Source organism: Oncorhynchus keta, chromosome 19 (genome assembly GCF_023373465.1).
Source record: "Oncorhynchus keta strain PuntledgeMale-10-30-2019 chromosome 19, Oket_V2, whole genome shotgun sequence".
Lineage (NCBI taxonomy): Eukaryota > Metazoa > Chordata > Actinopteri > Salmoniformes > Salmonidae > Oncorhynchus > Oncorhynchus keta.
Window position 1 is genome coordinate 67,583,177 of NC_068439.1, and position 22,844 is coordinate 67,606,020.

At 41.8% G+C, this 22,844-nt stretch overlaps 2 protein-coding genes across 2 annotated transcripts in view; one reads left to right on the forward strand and one right to left on the reverse strand.

Moving 5' to 3' along the window:
- Nucleotides 1-4,949: 4,949 nt before the first annotated feature.
- LOC118398751 (5'-nucleotidase domain-containing protein 1-like) overlaps nucleotides 4,950-22,844 on the forward strand; it is a 90,411-nt gene continuing 72,516 nt past the window's right edge. Inside the window, exons 1-6 of the mRNA XM_052471119.1 lie at nucleotides 4,950-5,328; nucleotides 5,995-6,086; nucleotides 6,332-6,403; nucleotides 6,588-6,697; nucleotides 6,902-6,981; nucleotides 7,110-7,191. Coding sequence (XP_052327079.1) covers nucleotides 5,236-5,328; nucleotides 5,995-6,086; nucleotides 6,332-6,403; nucleotides 6,588-6,697; nucleotides 6,902-6,981; nucleotides 7,110-7,191 — 529 coding nt within the window. The 5' untranslated portion in view covers nucleotides 4,950-5,235. The remainder of the gene's footprint in view (nucleotides 5,329-5,994; nucleotides 6,087-6,331; nucleotides 6,404-6,587; nucleotides 6,698-6,901; nucleotides 6,982-7,109; nucleotides 7,192-22,844) is intronic.
- Nucleotides 7,348-15,000, reverse strand: LOC118398750 (collagen alpha-1(X) chain-like). The gene is made up of 3 exons (XM_035794412.2): nucleotides 14,834-15,000; nucleotides 14,209-14,347; nucleotides 7,348-9,806 (listed from the first exon to the last, which is right to left on the reverse strand). Exons 2-3 carry the CDS (start codon nucleotides 14,330-14,332, stop codon nucleotides 7,948-7,950), a joined length of 1,983 nt encoding a protein of 660 aa, XP_035650305.1. The 5' UTR covers nucleotides 14,333-14,347; nucleotides 14,834-15,000; the 3' UTR covers nucleotides 7,348-7,947.

The following is a 22,844-nucleotide window of genomic DNA, read 5'->3' on the forward strand; positions in this document are numbered from 1 at the left end:
TTCCACTTACTATGTCCTTGTTAGTAGTTTCTCAGTACTTAGGACAGCATTCATTATTAGTTGTACATACATTTCAAGAAAATTGACTGAATTGAAACTGACACACAGGAGAATTCAAATGCTCTTGTTTTTCTTTTACAAGACTATAGGTGAAATGTGTGTTTACCTGTATTGTGGCTACACATTCACTTTTAGTTTTTTCAGACACACATGTCTCCTCCACTCCTTTCTGAACCTCATATCTCCAGTGCCCTTCCCTCTCTCTCTTTATGGCCATGTCTGAAGTTCCCCTACTATGTCTAGGCTTTATGAGTAGTCCCTGTATCTGTCTGCAGTTGTGCCAAAAATACATGCTCTTGTTGTTCTCTTACAGATTATAGGCTACACATTATTTTTTGTATTTTTACATGCACATACATGCACACACCTTTACTCCCAAATGTCACTTAAATATAACTTCCAAATGAAAAGAGACAAGGAGATGTAAAATAATTTGAGGAAAATACTATTTTATGGACAACGGTGGATGGTTCTTAAAATAACCTTAGTGTTAGGGGGTTCTAAAAAGAGCTGTTTCACTCCACGGCATACTGCCATGGGACTTCACCTGTTGGTGATGACAAGTAGGTGGTCACCTGAAGTGCCTGTCTGGGGGCATGTTGGCACCTGCCCTGGTGACATCAGGTAGGTGACCATTTGGCGTGCCCGTCTCCATCTGGAACGGCTCCTGGAATGACCTCCGCAGGTAGTTGTGGAGAACACATGTGGCCTTTACGCAGGCATCGATATTTGAGGAATCAGAATCCCAAAGGCGCATTTAACAACTAACCTTGCCCTGGATAATTGTTTGTTAAAGATCCTTACAGGCTTTGGCAATGGCAGCTGGCGTCCAGTCTCATGAGGTTGGGTCTCAAGGCAAGGCCTTGTCACCGACGAGGGAGTGGAATCTCCAATGTGCCATCCTGAAGTGCCTGGCCAAAGGCAGAGTCCCACCATCACTTCCCGTAAGCACCAACATCGATTGGCACAGAAACAGTAGAAGGCAGCTACCTAATTCCAACATGGTGTAACAGTCAGACGTCTGTTTTTGTCTTGTCCCGTGTATATATTGTTTTCTTCATATATATTTCATCTATATTTTTAATCTCAATCTCCTTCTACAGACTGAACATACTCTCCCGCCTCACCCAATGTGGTACAGATCTGCTATTTTGTTATACTTAATTTTTTCTTCATTTAACTTGGCAAGCAAGTTAAGAATAAATTCTTATTTTCAATGATGGCCTAGGAACAATGGGTTAACTGCCTTGTTCAGGGGCAGAACAACAGATTTTTATCTTGTCAGCTCAGGGATTTGATCTTGCAACCTTTCGGTTACTAGTCCAACACTAACCACTAGGCTACCTTCCGCCTCAGGTTAGTGGCATACTTCAGAACCGGAACCCCAATCAGAAGCTAGCCAGCTAACTAGCTACTAGCTAGTAGTCAGTTAACCACTGCTAGCGGTCATCACCGTTACCTCGGACATCAACCAGCCTCAGCCCGGTCAATTCCTGCCAGTCTGCACAGATGTGGTAGACTGCTTTTTCTCTCCCACATCTCCGGATTCCTACCATAAGCTCTGAACCTTTACACCGGATCATCGCTGCTATCCGAGGGGCTACTCCTGGATAATGTCTCTGTCCCGAAGCAAGCACCAGTTAGCCTGGAGCTAGCCTGGAGCTTAAACCATCTCCCAGCTAGCAGCAGATATCCATTGGCCATTTCCTGGGCTACAATACCTATTTTGCCAATTGGCCTGGGCTCCTTCACTGCCGACACGGAGCCCCGCCGATCCATCACGACTGGTCTGCCGACGTAACGGTCCGAGGGGGTTTCTACAGGCTCTTCCATTCTCTACGTCCCCCAGAGGCCCATCTGCTAGCCCCGGCCTGCTAGCTGTCTGAATCGCTGTGTCTCCAGCTCGCCTAGCTATTCATTGGACCCTATGATCACTCGGCTACACATGCCTTTCCCTAATGTCAATATGCCTTGTCTACTGCTGTATTGGTTATTGATTGTCTTATTTCAAAGGGGGAGACACTCTAGACCCAAACTGTTATAGACCTATATCCATCCTGCCCTGCCTTTCTAAAATCTTTGAAAGCCAAGTTAACAAACAGATCACCGTCCATTTCAAATCCTATCATACCTTCTCCACTATGCAATCTGGTTTCCGAGCTGGTCAAGGGTGCACCTCAGCCTAAGGTCTTAAAAAATATCATAACCGCCATCGATAAAAGACAATACTGTGCAGCAGTCTTCATGGACCTGGCCAAGGCTTTCGACTCTGTCAATCACCGCATTCTTGTTGGCAGACTCAATAGCCTAGGTGTCTCAAATGACTGCCTCGCCTGGTTCACCAACTACTTATCAGATAGAATTCAGTGTGTCAAATCGAGGGCGTGTTGTCCGGACCTCTGGCAGTCTCTATGGGGGTGCCAGAGTTCAGTTCTCGGGCCGACTTTTCTCTGTATATATCAATGATGTTGCTCTCGCTGGTGTTGATTCTCTGATCCACCTCTACGCATATGACACCATTCTGTATGCTTCTGGCCCTTCTTTAGACACTGTGTTAACAAACCCCCAAACAAGCTTCAGCGCCATACAACACTCCTTCCGTGGCCTCCAACTGCATTTAAATGCTAGTAAAACTAAGTGCATGCTCTTCAACCGGTTGCCTCCCGCCCGACTAGCATCACTACTCTGGACGGTTCTGACTTAGAATATGTGGACAACTACAAATACCTAGGTGTCTGGTTAGACTGTAAACTCTCCTTCCAGACTCACATTAAGCATCTCCAATCCCAAGTTAAATCTAAAATCGGTTTCCTATTTTGCAACAAAGCCTCCTTCACTCATGCTCCCAAACATACCCTCGTAAAACTGACTATCCTACTGATCCTTAACTTTGGCAATATAATTTACAAAATAGCCTCCAATACTCTACTCAGCAAACTGGGTGTAATCTATCACAGTGCCATCCATTTTGTCACCAAAGCCCCATACACTACCCACCACTGTGACCTGTATGCTCTCGTTGGCTGGCCCTCACTACATATTCGTCGCCAAACCCACTGGCTCCAGGTCATCTATAAGTCTTTGCTAAGTAAAGCCTCACCTTATCTCAGCTCACTGGACACCATAGCAACACCCACCCGTAGCATGTGCTCCAGCAGGTATATTTCACTGGTCATCTCCAAAGCCAACACTTCCTTTGACCGCCTTTCCTTGCAGTTCTCTGCTGTCAATGACTGGAACGAATTGCAAAAATCACTGAAGCTGGATTCTTATCTCCCTCTAACTTTAAGCATCAGCTGTCAGAGCAGTTTACCCATCACTGTACTGTACACAGCCAATCTGTAAATAGCATACCCAACTATCTCATCCCCATATTATTACTTACCCTCTTGCTCTTTTTCACCCCAGTATCTCTACTTGCACATTATCATCTGGACATCTATCACTTCAGTGTTAATGCTAAATTGTAATTATTTTGCCTCTATGGCCTATCTATTGCCTTACCTCCCTACTCTTCTACATTTGCACACACTGTACATAGATTTTTCTATCGTGTTATTGACTACGTTTGTTTGTGTAACTCTGTTGTTTTTGTCGCACTGCATTTGGTTATCTTGACCAGGTCACAGTTGTAAATGAGAACTTGTTCTCAGCTGGCCTACCTGGTTAAAGGTCAAATAATACAAATCTACAACAGCACAACTGAATATTTATTTTTTGTAATTTAATGGGGGCAAGTCACTTAAGAATAAATTCTTATTTACAATGACTGCCTAGGAACAGTGGGTTAACAGCTTTGTTCAGGGGCAGAAGACAGATTTTGACGTTATCAGCTCGGGGATTCAATCTAGCACCCTTTTGGTTACTGGCCCAATGCTCTAACCACTAGGCTACCTGCCGCCCGCAATATGTACCCTTGCGAACCCGAGCACGGTGGAGCCTGGATTACTACATGTTTCCCTTCAATGGAGCCAAGACAGTTGTGGAAATTCCACCTCTCCAGGAATTTGGCAACAATGGCCCTCCAGTCTTCCTCCTTGGGGACAGGCATGTATTCACCTACAAGACAGTCCCAAATGGTTTGTGCCACCGTGGACCATCCAACTCCAAAGCTGAATCTGATGCTCCTGTAGGAGTCCCCTGTCACCAAGAATCTGAAATATAATTCAAAATAATTATCAATATTGTCTAACTTAATATTCCACCCACATATTCTATCTACTCATATACCTACCTCATTACAGTTTATCCTCTACTAATTATATTGTAATACTCATCAACCATCATTAACAATGCCTTGAAACAGTACAAATCAGTCTATGACTGTGTCAATAAACTGTAGCCCGGGCCAACTCTACTTGTAGAAAAAAAGGTGCTGTCTAGAACCCAAAAGTGTTATCCGGCTGTCCCCATAGGAGAACCCTTTGAAGATTATAACAGCTCCAACCATCTGGAGCAGGTGATCGAACTCGCTTCGGTCCAGACGAAAGTAATCTCGAAATTAGTCGAAGCTCTTGAATGAGACGGTGGAACTCCCCTGCATGCTTTCGGGACTTCAACCATCTCTGGACCCACACAGACCTGCGCTTTCGGCGGGGCTGGTCCCAGTCCAACAGTGCGATCAAAACCATTTTCTATCTTGACTATTTATTATTGCATTTCGCTACAAAACTATGCATTTTGGAGGGAAATTATATTGTAGGCTATCACAATACATTTTTGGAAGTCTTCGAATAAATAATATGTATGCTGCTTGGCAAATAAATTAATAAAATATGTAAAAAAATTACGCAATCAAACTGTTTTTATTATGTAATCCCACATTTATTTACTGGATACGTGTACAACAAAAATTCAACATTCACATTTTGCTACTTTCTGTCAAGTCTACGCATACAATTTGATGCATACATTCCATGTATCGAACGCATGACCGACACAGAATACACATGCAACGCAACGCTGCAAGGCAAACGCAGCGTTCCATTGGAAATTAAAGCACTTCTGGTGTCCAAAACGCACAAATACAGTCGGTGTGGTGTGTTCGAAGCGTACTCATCGGCTTTCGTCTTCAGTCGGTTGCTTCAGCCTAACCACGCAAACGAGCCCATTGATTGACAGTAGTGTGCAGGAGTGCACCGAGCAACATCCTTGTTTTCCAGCATTTTCGTTAAAATGAGCGAATATTTTTCCCTTTCAGATTGTGATGTCATTGGTTTTGATTTGGACCACACACTCTGTCGGTACCATTTGAAAGAGACCTCCAGGGTGAGTTTATTTGTAGCTCACGAGCTAAAGCTAACGTTGCGTGCTGTTCTTCGCATTTCTAATAGCACGATACAGTAACAATGTAGCCGGCAATTGCTACCAAGTAGCCTAATGATTGCATGCAACATCACCATCCTTTCCAACTCGCAGTGTCAAGTCAGACATTCACGGTTCGCTGCATTTCATCAACAGCTACTACTCGTAATGTATTACGAAACGAATGGAATATAAAATACTTCCTACATGGTGTTCATATGCTAAACGTTGTAGTCGTATTGCACGCGCCAAAACCTAAAACGATATTGTTGTAGTGCAGGGGAGTCTTTCTCTTTTGCAACATGAAATAGCTAACATGACATGTATAAGCAACATGCTAGCAACAACAGATTAGCCAGCAGGCCCTTAAGGTGTCTGGTATGAGTCACGTCTGTGTGACATCTGACTGCCAGCTGCAGAAAACCAATGGCATCCTCTGTGTGGAACGTAAATTACATTGAAGCCATGACTTTACAAATCGGTTTAATGCATACGAGGCAGCTCCATCGTGGTAGCTGTCAGTACAGTACAGTGTATATGTATCGTACAGTAATACATGTTCAGTGTCACTGAATGTTCACCCCACCTGTGGATAGATTATAACAATGACCCCATTGTGCCTCTCTGCAGCTGATCTATGAGAGCTTTACCAGGTATCTGGTGGAGCATAAAGACTATGACAAGGACCTTCTCACACTGACCCCTGCTACCTGGGATTTCTGGTGAGTCACTAGCAGCAGAATAATGACTGAATTACAATCATCCCTTCCTCTCTATGCTGTAATGACCGTGGTGTGCCCTTGTAAATTCAGACTACCCCATTTTCAGGTTGGATAAAGGGCACTTTTTAAGCATAAATGAAGATGCTGAATAATGCTCACATATTCTTGTTATTGCCTAGCATAGGACATGGATCAACATGTGTTTTCTTTGGCAAAGACTACTAATGTCTGTTCTGTATGTCCAGTTTCAAGGGCTTAGTGGTAGACCTTGAGGATGGAAACTTGGTTAAATTGGCGGAAGATGGAACTGTCTTACGGTAGGTTTACAGTTAATGATACAGTTAAATGCATGCCTTGATATTGGTTTCTGTTAATATTGATAGGAAAAATGCCTGTTTTGAAGTGTTGGTACAGTATTTGGGCACGCATGTCTTTTTGTTACTCCTCTTTCCACCCCAAATAAATAAAAAGCCTGACTTTAAACCTCTTTGTTTTCATTAGAGCAACCCATGGGACCAATAACCTCAGAACAGAAGAGATCATTAAACATTACGGTCCAAAAAGGGAATGGAAGCACTTTAATAGCCTCAATACCACATTTACGAGATCTAGTAAGTCTTAAATCTTGAATCTGTGTGACCCCTTCCTTTTTGTTTGTGCTTTTTTTGTTGTTTTTGTAATGCAGTTGAATTTTCATGATAATGCAATCTCTTGAAAACATGGGCTTTTTTCTTCTCACTTTATTTCCAATTTACAGAGTGGTGAATGATTGGATTGTTTCTCACAATAAATATATTCTGTTTTATTCTCCGCAGCAAAGTACTATTTTTATGACAACTATTTCGATCTACCCGGGGCTCTTCTCTGTGGAAGAGTTGTGGATATGTTGCGCAAGGTAAAATCTATTCAAATCCATGTTCATTATGATAGTTAATGTTTACACATTTGTTTAAATGAAACATATAAAAAAAAAAACCTATAAATCATTTAATTTCAAGGACATTATTTTGTTTTGGTCAACAGCGTGGGAATGAGGTGAATTCAGACTTTTGGAAAGACATGGTCGCTGCCATCGACCACAATTACAACACCTCAGCATTTAAAGGTAGGTTGATCACTTATTTTAGAATCAATCATTTTCTGTTGTTGAACCAGTGCACCATATCAGAATCACTCATTTAATATCTATCAGTGGGCTCAAAATCAAACAATATTTTCAATTTCCTATCGTACTGTCACAAAACAAAACAAGACAAAAGCATCAGTTTCAGAACTTCGACTTTATTCTTTACTTTGGTCAGTAAGTTAAACAGCATAAATGCATCCTCAGGCATAAAGTTGTTGTTGATATAGTACATTTTTGAATGACTGTTTTTCATAATGCGTGTAACAATAATACACTGCTGGTTTGTCAAAGGTTTGTTACAGCATTGCAAAACAACAAAAACATGATTTCCTTTGCATGTATATTACAAGACATTTATTAAACACTTTGAAAACAAAAAATCTGCTGTAAATGTTGCAGGCAGTCAAAGAGCACCATTTTGTGTATTTTCAAACTTTTTAATCATTGTTTGCTGAATACTTGTGCAAATAGGGAATAGTGATAAAAACCATTTAATTCCTAAATTATATTCTTCCCCTGAATTTAATGCTTCCATGAACTGAATGCCTGTCTCAATGGAATACTTCAGAAAATTGCTGCTCTTACTTTTTTAGCTTTTTGAAAGACAAATTAACTTGAAAAATATTACGTACATTTTTTTATTCTACAATGACAACCAAATCTCAATGGAAGTTGTAAACTGATCTATTCTTTAAGTAGTTTCTTTAAGGTTTCACGGTTTTATTAGTGTCTGTATCACGTTGAAGCAATCAGGAACCCAGAGAAAGAGCAGTGAACATTGTCGGCAGCGAAGACACCATTGGTCTCCTCATCAGGGACCTGAATGTAGACTTGGTCATGGGCATTCAGCATAAGTACAGTGCTGCCAGACAACTGATCCAAGAAGCCCTTATTGTACTCATCGTATGAGAACATGATTGGCTCACCATTTTTGTACAGTGCCACCAATGCATTAGCACCATTAACATGCATATGGTAGGAGAAATAATAGAGACCTGGTACCTGGCAGGAGAAGATGCCAGTCTGGGAATCATAGTGCTGCTCACCATTGTAAATAATCTGGTTGAACTGAATAGGTGATCCCGCTGAAGGGTAAGCCCTAGTCAGCACAGCGCTGAAGGCAGACATGGGGGCCTTCATCATCTCATGATGAGGCATCATAATCTCATGGGACTTTATGGGCATGCTCTTCTCATGATGGTAGACCATCTCACCAGGGGGACCAGGTGGGCCAGGAGGTCCCATAGCACCTGGGTTACCATTGTGACCTCTGGAACCAGGAGCTCCAGGTGGACCCATGGGACCAGAAACTCCCTTCGCCATCTTGCCAGCTGGGCCGGGTGTACCGGGAAGACCTGGGTGACCCTTAAGACCTGGTTGACCTGCTGTACCTGAAGGCCCCACTGGTCCTCTTTCCCCTGGGATACCGTTCTCGCCTGGTTTCCCAGGTCCTCCAGGTGTGCCTGTGTGTCCCTTTGCTCCTGGAAGCCCATTTGCACCTGGAGTACCTGGAGCGCCAGTATGGCCCTGACCTCCCTTATTACCCTGATGTCCGGTAGCACCTGTTGCACCAGGAGGTCCTGCTGCCCCGGGGATACCTGACTTCCCTGCATAACCCTGATGTCCCTGATCTCCCTTGGTTCCCTTTGCCCCAGGAGCTCCCACCATGCCCACATCACCTTTAAGTCCCTGAATACCTGTCTCTCCCTGGAATCCTCTAGCACCCTGGGGACCAGCTGGACCCGTAAGCCCAGTAGCACCTGTTGCCCCAGTGTAACCTGTTGGCCCTGGCTCTCCTTTTTGACCAGTGGTTCCTGATGTACCTGGTGATCCTCTGTCTCCTGGCATGCCATTAGCTCCTGGTTTACCAATTCCTGGCATGCCAGGTGCACCTGGTTGTCCAGCATGTCCCTGGGGACCTTTAGGTCCCATATTTCCAGGCATACCTGGACTGCCATTCTCACCTGACTTTCCTGGTGCTCCTACCCCAGGGTTTCCATTGTGGCCCTTTGGCCCTGGCAGACCCATGGCTCCTGGAGCTCCATCCCTACCTGGAGTACCTGACTTTCCAGGCTCCCCGGGGTATCCAGTAGCACCAGACTTACCAACTCCAGGTTGACCGGGCATACCAGATGGTCCCATTGGTCCCACTGCACCATTTGCACCTGGTGCCCCATGAATACCAACTCCCTTCTCTCCCTTTTGTCCTGGCAGACCAGGGATACCTGGATGTCCTTTAAGTCCGGGCTCACCCCTTGGCCCCATGCCGCCGGGCAGACCATATGGGCCTGGTTTGCCAACAGAAGAGGGTCCAGCAGGTCCTGGGCTTCCAGGGGAACCGGGAGATCCTCTTGGACCCATGGCGCCAGTTGCGCCAGTATGGCCCTTCTCACCAGGCATGCCATTACTACCTGGTTTCCCAGGAGCACCTGAGTTGCCAGGCTTGCCAGCTGCAGAGTATCCAGCAGGTCCGGGGTTCCCGGCTGGGCCCTTTGGTCCGGGATGGCCCATGCCACTCTTGCCGGGAGGCCCAGGGGGGCCCATAGGTCCTGGCTCACCAGGGGATCCTGGAATACCTGGCTCCCCTGCAACAGCTGGGTAAATGGATAATTATAATTACTTAAAGGTGCAATAAGCAGAAATCACTGCTTCCTGGTAGCTATAATTCTAATAGTTTGACATAATTTCAGTTTGTGACAACAGCAGTGTATAGTGTAGAGAATCATTGTACCATCGAAACCTCTGTGAAATATGTTTTCAATAACCAAAAATATAGTTTTTTTTCAGCTGTTAGAAGCTGATGTACAAAACCGAAAGGGAAGCATAGAAATAGCACACACAGACCTACGGCTTCTTAGACCTGACATAAATGAGAATGATCTAAAAATTATAGATCATTTAATATGTGAATTTGGTCAGGTCGCCCAAAAAGTTACATATTGTGGCTTTAAGATGCAGTTAACAAGTACAATCAACTGTAATTGGTTTAGATTCAGGATCTCTTTTTTTTTTCTCCATCTCAATAAGTTTGTTTTTGTTTTTCCAGAGTTCATTATAATTCACTCAAGGTGAACTTAGACACTTAGTCCATTGTCTGCTATCAGAGTATTCTCAATTGAAGAGTTGAGTCCACTTTTTAAATTTCTTTAATGCATCTGAATTATTTGTCTTTCATTTTATATTTTGATGTATTCTCAGTGAGGCCACAAATGGATTTGAGATATTTTAGAAAGCTGATGACTGATATCTGTGCCCTATTTGTATTGGTATTGAGGAACAACATGCACCAGTCATTTGTTTTTTGCTATTGAGTCCTGTTGCAAACGTGTAGTGGCGGAGGGGTTTCCCTGATCGGATTAAACTACCATCTCTCAGATTTCCATCCTGTGCAAAATAGAAGTCATAAAGCAAAGTATGAAATTATAATCTCTTGAATTAGGCTTGAAAATGTAACATTTTGCCTCTGCTTGTCATTGCTCTATATACACTACATGGTCAAAAGTATGTGGACTTCCATTAAAATTAGTGGATATGGCTATTTCAGCCACACCTGTTGCTGACAGGTGCATAAAATCGAGCACACCGCCATGCGATCTCCATAGACAAACATTGGCAGTAGAATGACCCGTACTGAAGAGCTCAGTGACTTTCAACATGGCACTGTCATACTGTAGGATGCCACCTTTCCAACAAATTGTAAAATTCTGCCCTTCTTAAGCTTCCCTGGACAACTGTATGTTCTGTTATTGTGACGTAGAAACATCTAGGAGCAACAACGGCTCAGTTGCGAAGTGGTATGCCATACAAGATCACAGAGTGGGACCGCTGAAGTTCGTAGCGGGTAAAAATCATCTGTCCTCAGTTGCAAACTTCCTCTAGAAGCAAGTTCAGCACAATAACTGTTTGTCGGGAGCTTCATGAAATGTGTTTCCATGGGCAAGCAACCTCACACAAGCCTATGATCACAATGCCAAGTGACTGCTGGAGTGGTGTAAAGCTTGCCGCCATTGGACTATGGAGCAGTGGAAACACGTTCTTTCTAGTGATAAATCACACTTCATCATCAGACAGTCCGACGGACGAATCTGGGTTTGGCGGATGCCAGGTGAACACTACCTGCCCCATTTCATTGTGCCAACTGTAAAGTTTGGTGGAGGAGGAATAATGGTCTGTGGTTGTTTTTCATGGTTCGGGCTAGGACCCTTAGGAAATCTTAACGCTACAGCATACATTCTAGACGATTCTGTGCTTCCAACTTTGTGGCAACAGTTTGGGGAAGTCCCTTTCCTGTTTCAGCATGACAATGCCCCCGTGCACAAAGAGGTCCATACGGAAATGGTTTGTCGAGATCGGTGTGGAAAAACTTGACTGGCCTGCACAGAGCCTTGACCTCTACCCCATCGAACACCTTTGGCATGAATTGGAATGTCGACTACGAGCCAGGCCTAATCGCCCAACATCCGTGCCCAACCTCACTAATGCTCTTGTGGCTGAATGGAAGCATGTCCCTGCAGCAATGTTCCAACATCTAGTGGAAATCCTTCCCAGAAGAGTGGAGACTGGTAAGCAGCAAAGATGGGACCAACTCTATATTAATGGCCATGATTTTGGAATGAGATGTTCGACTAGCAGGTGTCCACATACTTTTGATCATGTCATGTATCATTGTCAAGTCCATTTCTCCCTCTCTTTGACCATTTGCATGTCAATTGTTTCCTTTGTCCTGAGTCCTTTGCTTTGGTATTCCCCTCTGAAACACCACAATGCAATTTAAACAACAGAGTCTGTGATTTATGGAGGGAGGTTGTGGGAACGGACTGCTTTTCCTAGGGTCATCTTGACAGCACCAGTGGTCTGAGGAGATGGTCACATAAACACTGGTGTACAATGCACAGCATGTTGAGACTATATTAGACTACTGTAGCCAGTTATTTTAGTTTAATTTACCCATATTCTATGTTGAACCCTTTAATTTCCCAAGTTGTCTGTAGTACATGGAATGGTTTGTCCTCCAGTTGTTGATGAATGTGCTTCACCTTGAAACCTTTCCTCCTCTTTGCTAGTGAGGAATTTGTGAGGCAGTACAATGCAGGCCATATTGGGATATAATGGTTTAAATGTGTGGCATCTGGTCTAAGTCCTGAAATGCTGACAGGATACTTTTATCCCTGTCTTTGAGAGGTTAGCCCACAATACCTCAACAATTTCCTGAACCCATGTTGTTTGTATGCCCAAAAGTAATTAACTACTGAACACTATCAAGATTTGAATGTAGTTAAACTACCTCCAAGCTACTGCTAAATTTAGTTAAATTACACAGTTCACTATTCCCCAACACTGTCCTCAAGTAATGTGTGGTGTTGTATTGCCATGGTGTGAAGTACTGATACAAAATCAGTAGGGAACATTTGGTTACAGTGAACGAAGTGGATTGGATGTACTATTTGTTGAAAAACGTGTTTGCCTTTTCCTGCTTTGGAATAGCACTTTGAGAACAAAACGGCGAGACAGGGCTGTAATTTGAAAGCCACTGAGGAATAGGTTTGAAACCACAGAAGAGCAGAATGTGTCAGAACTGGACACTTTGGCAGCCAAGTCATACCTCAGAAACTGGGAGGTGATGGTACTGACCAGTCATCACAGTGGCATAGCCAGCTGTTGAACCTTGACTTGTCTAGCTAGTCTGAATGGTTTAGGCCTAGATCACGTCTATTGTCAGCATCAAACCATATATATTTCTATATGTAGGCTATGCCATGGCTCTCACATTGTAATATTATATAAACTGAGGATGCATATTTGAGATTATGTGCAATTTTGTCTACTCTACTTTAGGGTGTTTGTTTTGAGAAGTATTGAGACAATTTAAGCACACTACAAAGTGTTTTGTTTGGGAGTGCAATGTGGTAACATCTGTTTCCATTGTTGACTTGTGGAAAAGTATTCTATTTATATGTCAGAGGTCACCGGCCATAAAAACTGCATCAAAACATCTTCAACAAAGCTACTGAGTGCCGGAGTCTGGTTGAGCGGCAACACTTGACTCCGGACCATATTCTTGACAGAATGGTATGATCTCTTCCATTTTGTCAAGCCCCACTGTCTTACCCTCTCTACTTTCCCCGCTGTCTTCTGAGCTTTCTCCTGAAGAGAAGATAGTAGGATATTTAGCAGGATATTTCAATATTTGTCAAGAGTGAGATATCTCGGAAGCAGTGTTATGTGGCAGCTGGTGCATGTTGGTGTTTCAACAAGGCATACAGAAGTAATAATTGCCCCTGGCTCTCACTTCTACAGAACCTCTGTGGTCTGACTGTCAGCACCGTTGCAGCCAGAAGAATAGTTGTTATCCTAACTAATGTTTCTTATCCACTTTCTGTTGACGAACGAGTGTGTCATGTCTTGGGAGCGTGGAAGGATGAATGGGCACCTGGTTTCCTATTGCCACCACAACTATGGTCAGGTGAAAACCCTCAACAAGATTGACTGAGACATTGCCTCAGGTCCCATCAATACATCTGTTACTGGTTCCCTTGTTAAGGATAATGTGCTATCTGTTTCATAAGATTACATGTTCTATGTAGAGTGTTTTACTAGAAACTGTTAACTTCCACAGTGATGTATTTTTTTGTTGTTGTAAATTAAAGTAATGCTGGATATTCTGCAATTTTAAATGAATTAATTGTCTAAATAACATTAAACTGGTTGGCTAATTAGTAACTTTTTAAAACATATATTTTAACAAACCATGCTTACTAGGAATTCAAAACAGTCATGTAACTTCCAGGTTGACATTTTTATTCTCTGGCCAAGAGTTTTTCCTAGTCTGGTGGTGAAGAAAAACTCCTGGTCCGACTGACAAACCTCTAGTACATTCTAGAATTGGAATGAAATCCTCCATAAGCTTTCCACCAAGAGAATGTACTGCAAAGCTGATGTACAAAATATTTTTTACAGCAATAACATGCTGATAGACATGAAGATGTTGAGACTTACTTTGGACATGGCTCTTGGTAGGATACTGCTGCTTGGCTACTTTCTGTACATGGTAATATCTCTCTGGCGTTGCCACGGCCAAGGCAACCAGGAGGAGGAGAACACTTGTCACCCTGAGGTCCATCTTGTGACGTTAAACCTGCATGAAAGAAATTTTCAGACATTCTATTAGTTTGTTGAAATGTCAATGGTCTTCAACATACAGAGACAGTGGCGAGACACACAGTACCATTCTATAGCAGGGCCTGCACAACGGCAAACTAACATTTCTGAGCCAGAATTACAAGAAACAAGCACAGTAGGGAACATTGCAGACCCCCAATCTTCAGTCAGATATCCAGAGCTACCTCAGTCTGTTTTGTATGGGTTGTTCCTTCCCCACCGTCAAGTGAACCATCTCATAACAGTGACGATTAAGACCCGTGCTACGGGGAACACTTGAAGCTAGACACCCCCAGGACCCTCTACTTACACCTGATCCTCAACTATGCACCCAACTGACTCCCCCAAGACCCCAACATCCTCCTCCATGGCCCCATACACACTGTACACCTCACAGCACCAGAAACAGAGGGCCACACAAGAGTCTCACACACACACACACACACACACAGGGTACACCTACCAGCAGAGAAGACTTAGGCTCCAAAAGATCAGTGTGGGTCGGGAGGCTGCTGTCCCGGCACGTTGCTGTATAGTCCTTAAGTCTGGAGGTTAAGTCTGAGCTGGCTGCTGCTACCCAGGCCACTGGGCTCAGGGTATTTATACCAAATCTGTCTCTAACATCACCCACAATCGACCTAGTATAGGCGTTCCGCCCCGTTGTGATGTCAGCTTTAATGAAGGGTGCCATGTCTTCAGAGAGAGAAGGCATGTCACTTCAGGATGATAGTCCTCTCATAGCATTTAAAAACCCCACAGCTCCCTCCCTCCCTTGCCCCATTCTCAATGGAGCAGCACGGAAAGAGGTTTAACTCAGTGTAGGAGACATTTTGATATTTTTGAGGGTATATGTGGTTGTAAGTTCAAGTCGTATACAGAGCTATATGGGTATAACTTTTTTCTGGGATGTCTTTGACATCTTAATTGCTGTGTTTTTGATGAATTCTAATAATAACATAAGTGTTCCCCTCTTTTACCCATTGATGCGTATTTTCAACTGCTCAAAAACAGGTGCTGAGGAATGGGTTTAGTACATTACATGTTTACAAAATAATTTTATTGACAGTGAGTGAGCATTTTACCCTGGAAAAACATCTATACTTGAGCTTTTTCCCGGTCACCCCATGCAGTCCCTCTGTCAGGGTAAATAACAATGTAAATGGCCCAGACCATTGAGTCCTTATGGCAGGAATCTTCAGGCAACAGTGTAGTTTCTGCCTTGTGCACGCAAACAAATATTAATATATTGCTCCCTTGCAGGATTTTAATGTCAGATCGTGTATTGTGGTAACAAAATCAATACGGTATGTCAGCTTAGTGAACTCTGGTAAACATTAGTTACATTTATAGCCATGCTATTTTATTCACTGGAGAGCTAGATTGTTTTAACTGTGTGTGGTGTAGAGTGCATACAGCGGTACTATGCCTCCACTGAGCCGCAGTGCAAGATGGGTACATCAGAGGTCAGAGTTGAGTTTCTGTCTTCAGACCTCTTGTGGTCGGGTGTTATCGAAGGTCCACCATGGTCTTATTTGTGTAATTTTCTTTACTTCTATACTTTTCATATCTTGTTAACTGATTTTGATTATGTGCAGTACTCTTATGTGCATTACCTACCTTTTTATTTTTCCCAAGAGTCTCTCAACTGTGTTTTGTGATGTCACCACGGGCTATATAGTAACATTCGTATGACACACAATGTCATGTGGGACAGTCACATGCAGTGGACAAATATACTTAAAGGTGCAATATGATGAAATCAGCCATTTCCTGATTTCTAAAATTCTAATTGTTCACCTACATTCAGTTTGACAAAACAAGCAGAATCATTGTACCAACTAAACCACTGTGAAATATATTTTCATGAAACCCAAAACATTGTATTTTCAGCTGTTTGAAGCAGGTGTACAAAACTGGAAGTAAATTAAACAAAAACAAAACTTAAGAACGGGAAACATCGAAATAGAGGACAGAACAGTTTCTTAGATTTGCTTTCAATGAGAATGGAAGATCTATAACTCACACTTCTATGTGGATTTGGTCGGGTAGCCCAAAATTAAATATCGCAGCTTTACATTTTGTATAAAGAAGCTCTGCCTCACATTGCTACTAGTGTGTGTGGATGTGTTTAACTATTCTTGTGTGGACCAGAAGTCCTCACAAGAATAGTAAACAAACTAAAATTTGACCAACCACAAATGCTATTTCTAGGGGGTTAAGGTTGGAATTAGGGTTAGAATTAAATTTACAGTTAGGAGCTAGGGTTAGTTTTAGGGTTAAGTTTTTGTTTTTGGGTTAGGGGTTATGGAAAATAGGATTTTGAATGGGACTGAAGTGTGTCCCCACGAGGTTAGCTGTACAAGACTGTGTGTGTTTGTCTCCTTATCTGCAGTATTTATCTCTGTTCTTCTTTGAGCTGTTTTGCACTTGTTAATCCATGCCAGCTTAAGTTTTACTGTAGTTACGACTGAAGTGGACTCTAGGATGTGTTTAGGTTTCAGAAAACCTAACTGCTTTTTTGACATATTTTCAACTCTTAGTTTACAGCCCGCAGAAGAAAGCCAGTCGAGCCACTGGACATCCTTGGTAAACCCCCTTTAGTTAAATGACAGAGTCACAGGGGGTGGAGTCAACACTTCACATGTCCCTGTCCCTCATCACACGTTCACCATGAAAGCTACGTGGACCCCACAGTGGCAACATGTTTATTTTTGATTTGCATCTATGATTTTTTTTTTGGTGTCCGGATTGTCTTACAGACCGTTTTTGTGCAGGATAGAAGTTAAACACTTTCAAGACCACTCTATTGTATTAGTCATCAGTGTTTCATCGTGACAATGGAGCCTGTTAAGAAATGCACAAACGTTGGCATTTTTACAGGTAGCCTTTTTCACATCACTCCTGAACCACTTTATGATGTGGTGGCATTCTTGCTACTCTATTAGAATGTTAGGAGAGTCTATGAAAGGTTCTGACGTAACCTTTGTAGTGCTGCTGTTGAAACTGTTGAACAGTAATGCTTCTCTCCAGACGTGACTAATTCACTTTCATTGGGTTTAATTAGTATGCTGATGACTGGAATTCTGGGGCAGTCGTTTATCCCATTATTTTAGTACAAGATACAGGCACACTGTGGAGTTCAAACGTAGATTCCTATGTTTCTCAAATTAGTAAGCACTAGGCAGATGTTTTTAATCTAATTGAAAGCTGAATATATGTGTGTGTGTGTGTGTGTACACACACACACACACACACACACACACAATTAAAATAAGCCTTTTGCATTCGCCATGGTTTCATGTGTCTGGTGTGCAACATACCCTGTCAAAACAGCAACTGCTTTTTGTAGTCTATTTATTCTCATGGGTAAAGTTGGACTGGTGACTGGGACTACAAATAAGTCATTTTGGATTTTTAAATCCTATAATTGACCGTTCAGATAATGGATACAGATAAATATATATTTTATTCTTACAAGCCCAATGATTTACAGCACTCTGTTAGATTTATGAAATTAATTATTTTGCCCAATATTTTTTTCCATCATAATTGCTGTGCAAACCTTGCCATCATAAAATGATCATCCCTGGGCTTGTCTTTGCTGCCCGGGTTATTTGAATCATTGTGGTGGTGGTTGCTTCAGTTTTAGATTGCTGGGAAGGCATAGGCTGGGTGAGACAGACACGTTTGTCTGTGTTTAGAATCTCTCTCCTCTGTTTGCTCCCAGTGATTTGAGGATGCCACACTGCCTGAGAGAAAGGAGAAAATAATTGCAGGTTGATGATGTAACTATGCCAGTTAAAGGAGTAGAAAGTGGGAGTCTAAAGATAGCTTGTTTTAGCTGGGAAGTGACTGGGATACAGATATAACGTTTTAATAAAACCAATGTGCCACTAAGAGGCAGTTGCAGCTTTATGAATGGAAGGATTGATGTTGGCCCTCCAAGCTGAGTAAGGGTGCAATTACAGGGACCCAAAAGAAAAACATCTAGGGTCAAAAGCAGAACGGACCAACCTGAGGAGGCTGAGGTTGTGTTTCAAATAGGAACCAGAAATCCAAAATGCATCCCTCCTGACTTTGTTGTTGTCATTTTAAGATGTAAATACTTACATTAAGAAATGACTGACAAGCTGATAATCAGAGAAAGGGGGGATTAAGGCCAAAAGCGTTGAATGTTTTATTTTTCACGCTAAAGTCTTGAGATTGTTCCAAATCAGATTTGGTTCCAATTTTAGGCTCTCCTTGAGGACCAGGTAATGGGAGGGGATTGTTGGAAGTCAATTATGTTCATTGAGGCAGTACACAACACAAAGGAGGACCTTAATGACTAGTGCCTTTCAGTCTAACTATGCCTTCCACAGCTCTTTAAGTGGAACAAACGGCTCACATGGATGCCTGAGCCAGTCCCATGGCTTTTTTCTGCTATTGAGACACCAGCACTGTTGCTCAATCTTCTTTCAAATGTGTGTGAACTCTGACCAGGACAAAATAAGATGGAACATTTTGTCCAAGTACATTATTTTTGAGTCTGAAATAATATTGTAATTTGCAGCATATTTTCTACTAGCTATGGATCTAAGAGTATTCTGACCAAGAAATCTGCCTCTGGATTGAAATCTGCAAACTATATACAGTACCAGTCAAACGTTTGGAAATATACCTACTTTTTTATTTGGACAATTTTCTACATTTGTAGAATAATATTTAAGCCATCATGACACACATACATAATAATGTAGTAAACAAAGTGATAAACAAATAAAAATAGATTTTTATATTTGAGATTCTTCAAAGTAGCCACCCTTTGCCTTGTTGACACCCCCAGCTGCTGTCTAGTTTGGCGTCCCCAACCCAGACCCAGAGTCCAGCAACTCATGACCAAGGGACGCTGGGGGTGTAGAGGGCTCTGGCCTGTGCTTGGCTGACCTGGCAGTCGGCCTTCAGGTTTCCGCCTCTGGAGGTGGTGTAGGAGTTAGTGGTGAGATAGCAGTGTTTTCCCCTACCGCTGCTGCTAAATCATGGCCGCCACAAAAACAAAACTAAAGAATATATATTTTTTAAACATACATGTTGGGGAGGGGGGATTGTAAAATGTTTTCAAAGTGAACTTAAAAGACTAAAACCAGATATAAACTATGTGGAAAAGACAATAGAGCTATATATTTTTTTTAAAAATAAGATCATCTTTGAGAACGAACAATCACCAAAATAAAAACTAGACAGATTGGGAGAAACTAAAATGCAATAAATATCATGTCATGGGGCCCCCATCAACTTTGAAATAATGTTTGAGTCACTCAGAGAGCATGAGAACATGGCATAAGCCATGGCAAAATGTTTTGAATAGCATAAAATGAGTTTTTAAAATAGCACAATACATTCTCTGTGGTCAAAAGGAGGGCCTCTAAAACCATGTCACTGGACACGCCCACTACTCCGAATTGACATATGTGCCCAGTAGGATGCACTTTTTTTTTGCTCTTCTGGGAGGAGCTCCTGTGTTTACCAAATTATGAAGTTCTCAAAATAATTATGGTCAGATAAAAAAAAAAGAATAAGACATGCAAGCACTATTGAGAATTCAAGCCATTGCATGTTGGTAAACATCCCATAGTTATATTTTAGGGCTATCTTTGTATACTGCATTTTCACTTTGGTCTTTTGACAAGGATTTGGTTAAATGCCTTGACCTGAACTTAGAAGTGCCAAAGCTTGCAAACAGCATTCAAGAGTGAGCAGCTTTGTCTGAAACAGTAGATCCACCTTTTGGTTGAATATCCCTAATATGTTGTGGACAGTGGTTTAGATTAGCCTTGAATCCTAATCTCTGCACACATTGTTTATAGTGTTTCTGAAGCTGTGGCCTATCATTCTTCGTGCCCTGTAGTATGTCTTCATACAGTAGTGTCAAACTTCTGGATTTCCCCTTTTAGAGTTTGTCATTGGTCAGGACAGTTTTTGTTTTTCTTGGTTGGATCTTTATTTTAGGTGTGTGGGTTAAGAATCTCTGAACACCACTCTCAGTATGGTGGGGAGAATGTTTGGTTTAAGAGGTACTGTAGGCTAGCTACTTCCTCTTTGAACAGAAACCCAGGGCCAATGAATGAGGAAGAACTTCTGAATAAATCTTTTCTTGTGAATACCGTGGTGGAATAGAAGGGGGGAGCTAAATGTTTATTTTGTTGGAAGTTCATTTACATTACTATCATTAGACTGGCTAAAAAAGGATTCCATTACTATATCTGCTCAACCAATTATTCTTGATGGTGCTAAATTGTCTGGATAAATGTTTAGTTTTCCTCTTATTTTTTTTTGGTCCATACGTTACAAAATGTCAATGTTTGGATCTTTGTAGTTCACCACCATATGTGTTCCCTCATTTTATGCTATTATTGTTGGCCATGTGTATGTAGGCTTAGGTGCTGTATGCGTGTAGCGATCATCAGCTGAGCTCTGTGAAATCCATATATTAAAGGCTGTTGACACGTGTTGTTGTTTAGGTGTGTTTGAGAAATGAAAGAGTGGGAGGAGAATTACAGATTCTTTCTGGCATGACAGGATTCTTAGTTGGAGCAGAAAGCACAGAACATTTAAAGATAGTGTTGGGTTCTCCTCTCTTCCCAAAATGGGTGCTTATGTGTCCAACAGCTAGAACAAGACAGTTTTAGAAATGTGTGGAGTTATATTTGTAAACAAAGGTAAGGAGCAAGCTATTTGTAGAATCAAGCTTTTACCGATTTTTCTCCACGTCCTTGGCCTCCTCACAGGAGATGAATTAAATAGGTCTGCACAACACTGACTCTTGAAGCACTGTCCTACCAGGAAAAAAATCATTACATATTGCCTATTTGAAATGCGTTAATTTGAGAATTTTGTCTCTGTGATCATTTTCTTTAATATGGCATCTAGCAACAGACGCTACTAGTGATGTGGCAGTCAGACAAAAACAATGACATGGAGTACCACATTGTTTAGATGAGCTACTGTAATTGGCAGTGTTTAACAACTTTCACTCAGCTGAGGTGAAGTCAATTTCCCCCACTTCAAAAGACTTGCGTTGTTCCTCCACAAATAATAGGCCAAGTGTGCATGTGAGATATGAGTCGGGTTTAACTGCTTTGGGCTCTGTAACTGTCCTATAATGACCACTGGTGAGGGCTCGTTAACCATGCCCCCAACTTAATCACTATGAAACATCAATGTCAGTTTTGCTCAGTGGCCATATTTTTTACCTTGCAAAGGAAAGAAAAGTGATTTAATAGAACCCTCAATTTTCTTGTTTTTTCCCCCCAGCAATTAAGTTAGAATTAACCAAACAGCATACCATCATCAGCAAGAATAGTTGTACTAACACTGCTTATTTTGAAGTATTTTGGTGCCAGGGAAAAAGTGACTGAGTCATAAATTGCTGATTTGGTAAAAGCCAGTAACCTTACATTAGCCTTTCAAGATACTGGTGTTTACAATGGAGTATCACAATGTGAATGAAAATTGTCATCAAAGATATGTACTTGTATTAGCCTATTTCACACGTTGTTGTAAGTGGATTAAAGCTGCATAGATAGCCACTATACCTATATTTTACTGCACATTTGGGACAAAAGCATATGTACTGCACTTTGCCTGAGTTTTGCTGAGGGGCCGGGAGGAGCACATAGGAGAAAATTCATGCTTAATTGTGCCAGTAAACACATAATGGCAACACTGAAATGTGCTTTGTTGCCCGGGAAATCCTGCAGCTCTAAATAAGAAGTACTTTGTCAGTTAATTCAAATGCAGTATTTGAATATCAAACCAACCACTTCAAATGTTTTCATTGCTTATTAGTGCCTTTCAAAGTGAATAAACACCATAGCAGTTGCTCAAAAATATCTAAAGCCTTTTTATATCTTCTTTAAAATACTTTATTCAACCAAACTGTCATAATTCACAAATAGTCTTACAAATACATGTAGCCATGGCACAAAGACGCCATCTGTCAAGATTCTAACTGCTCTGGCCTGCAGGGTAGAGAAAATCAAGTTTATAGCGTAGACTTGGCATATGCCTTCAAAATCAATCTAATTCAATTTTTGCTCACTACAGTACACCACAGCCATGATAAGTGAGCTACGTGGTTTACCAACCATTATCTCCTGCCTGAAATGGTATATATTTTCTGAGTAACCAACATTTGTCTAAAAAAAGTCCCAACTGATTGGAAGGACACTTGCTACAGAAGGTTTTATTTTTCTCAGCCCAGCTTATCTAAAGCCATCTGCTTGGCTCCAAGTCATTACTATCACTGTCATTTAAGTGTATTTTTTGAACAGCTTGGTGGTCATCCTTCTCTATCCATTGGGACTCTCGGCAAAAAATTGTCAATGGATCTTGTCTATGCTGCTTTTGTTCAAGACAGTCACCAAACTGGTGTCCTGTACTCCTGTAAAATTAGACTTTGATGTATTGTGAAATTTAAATGAGCAGAACTTTTT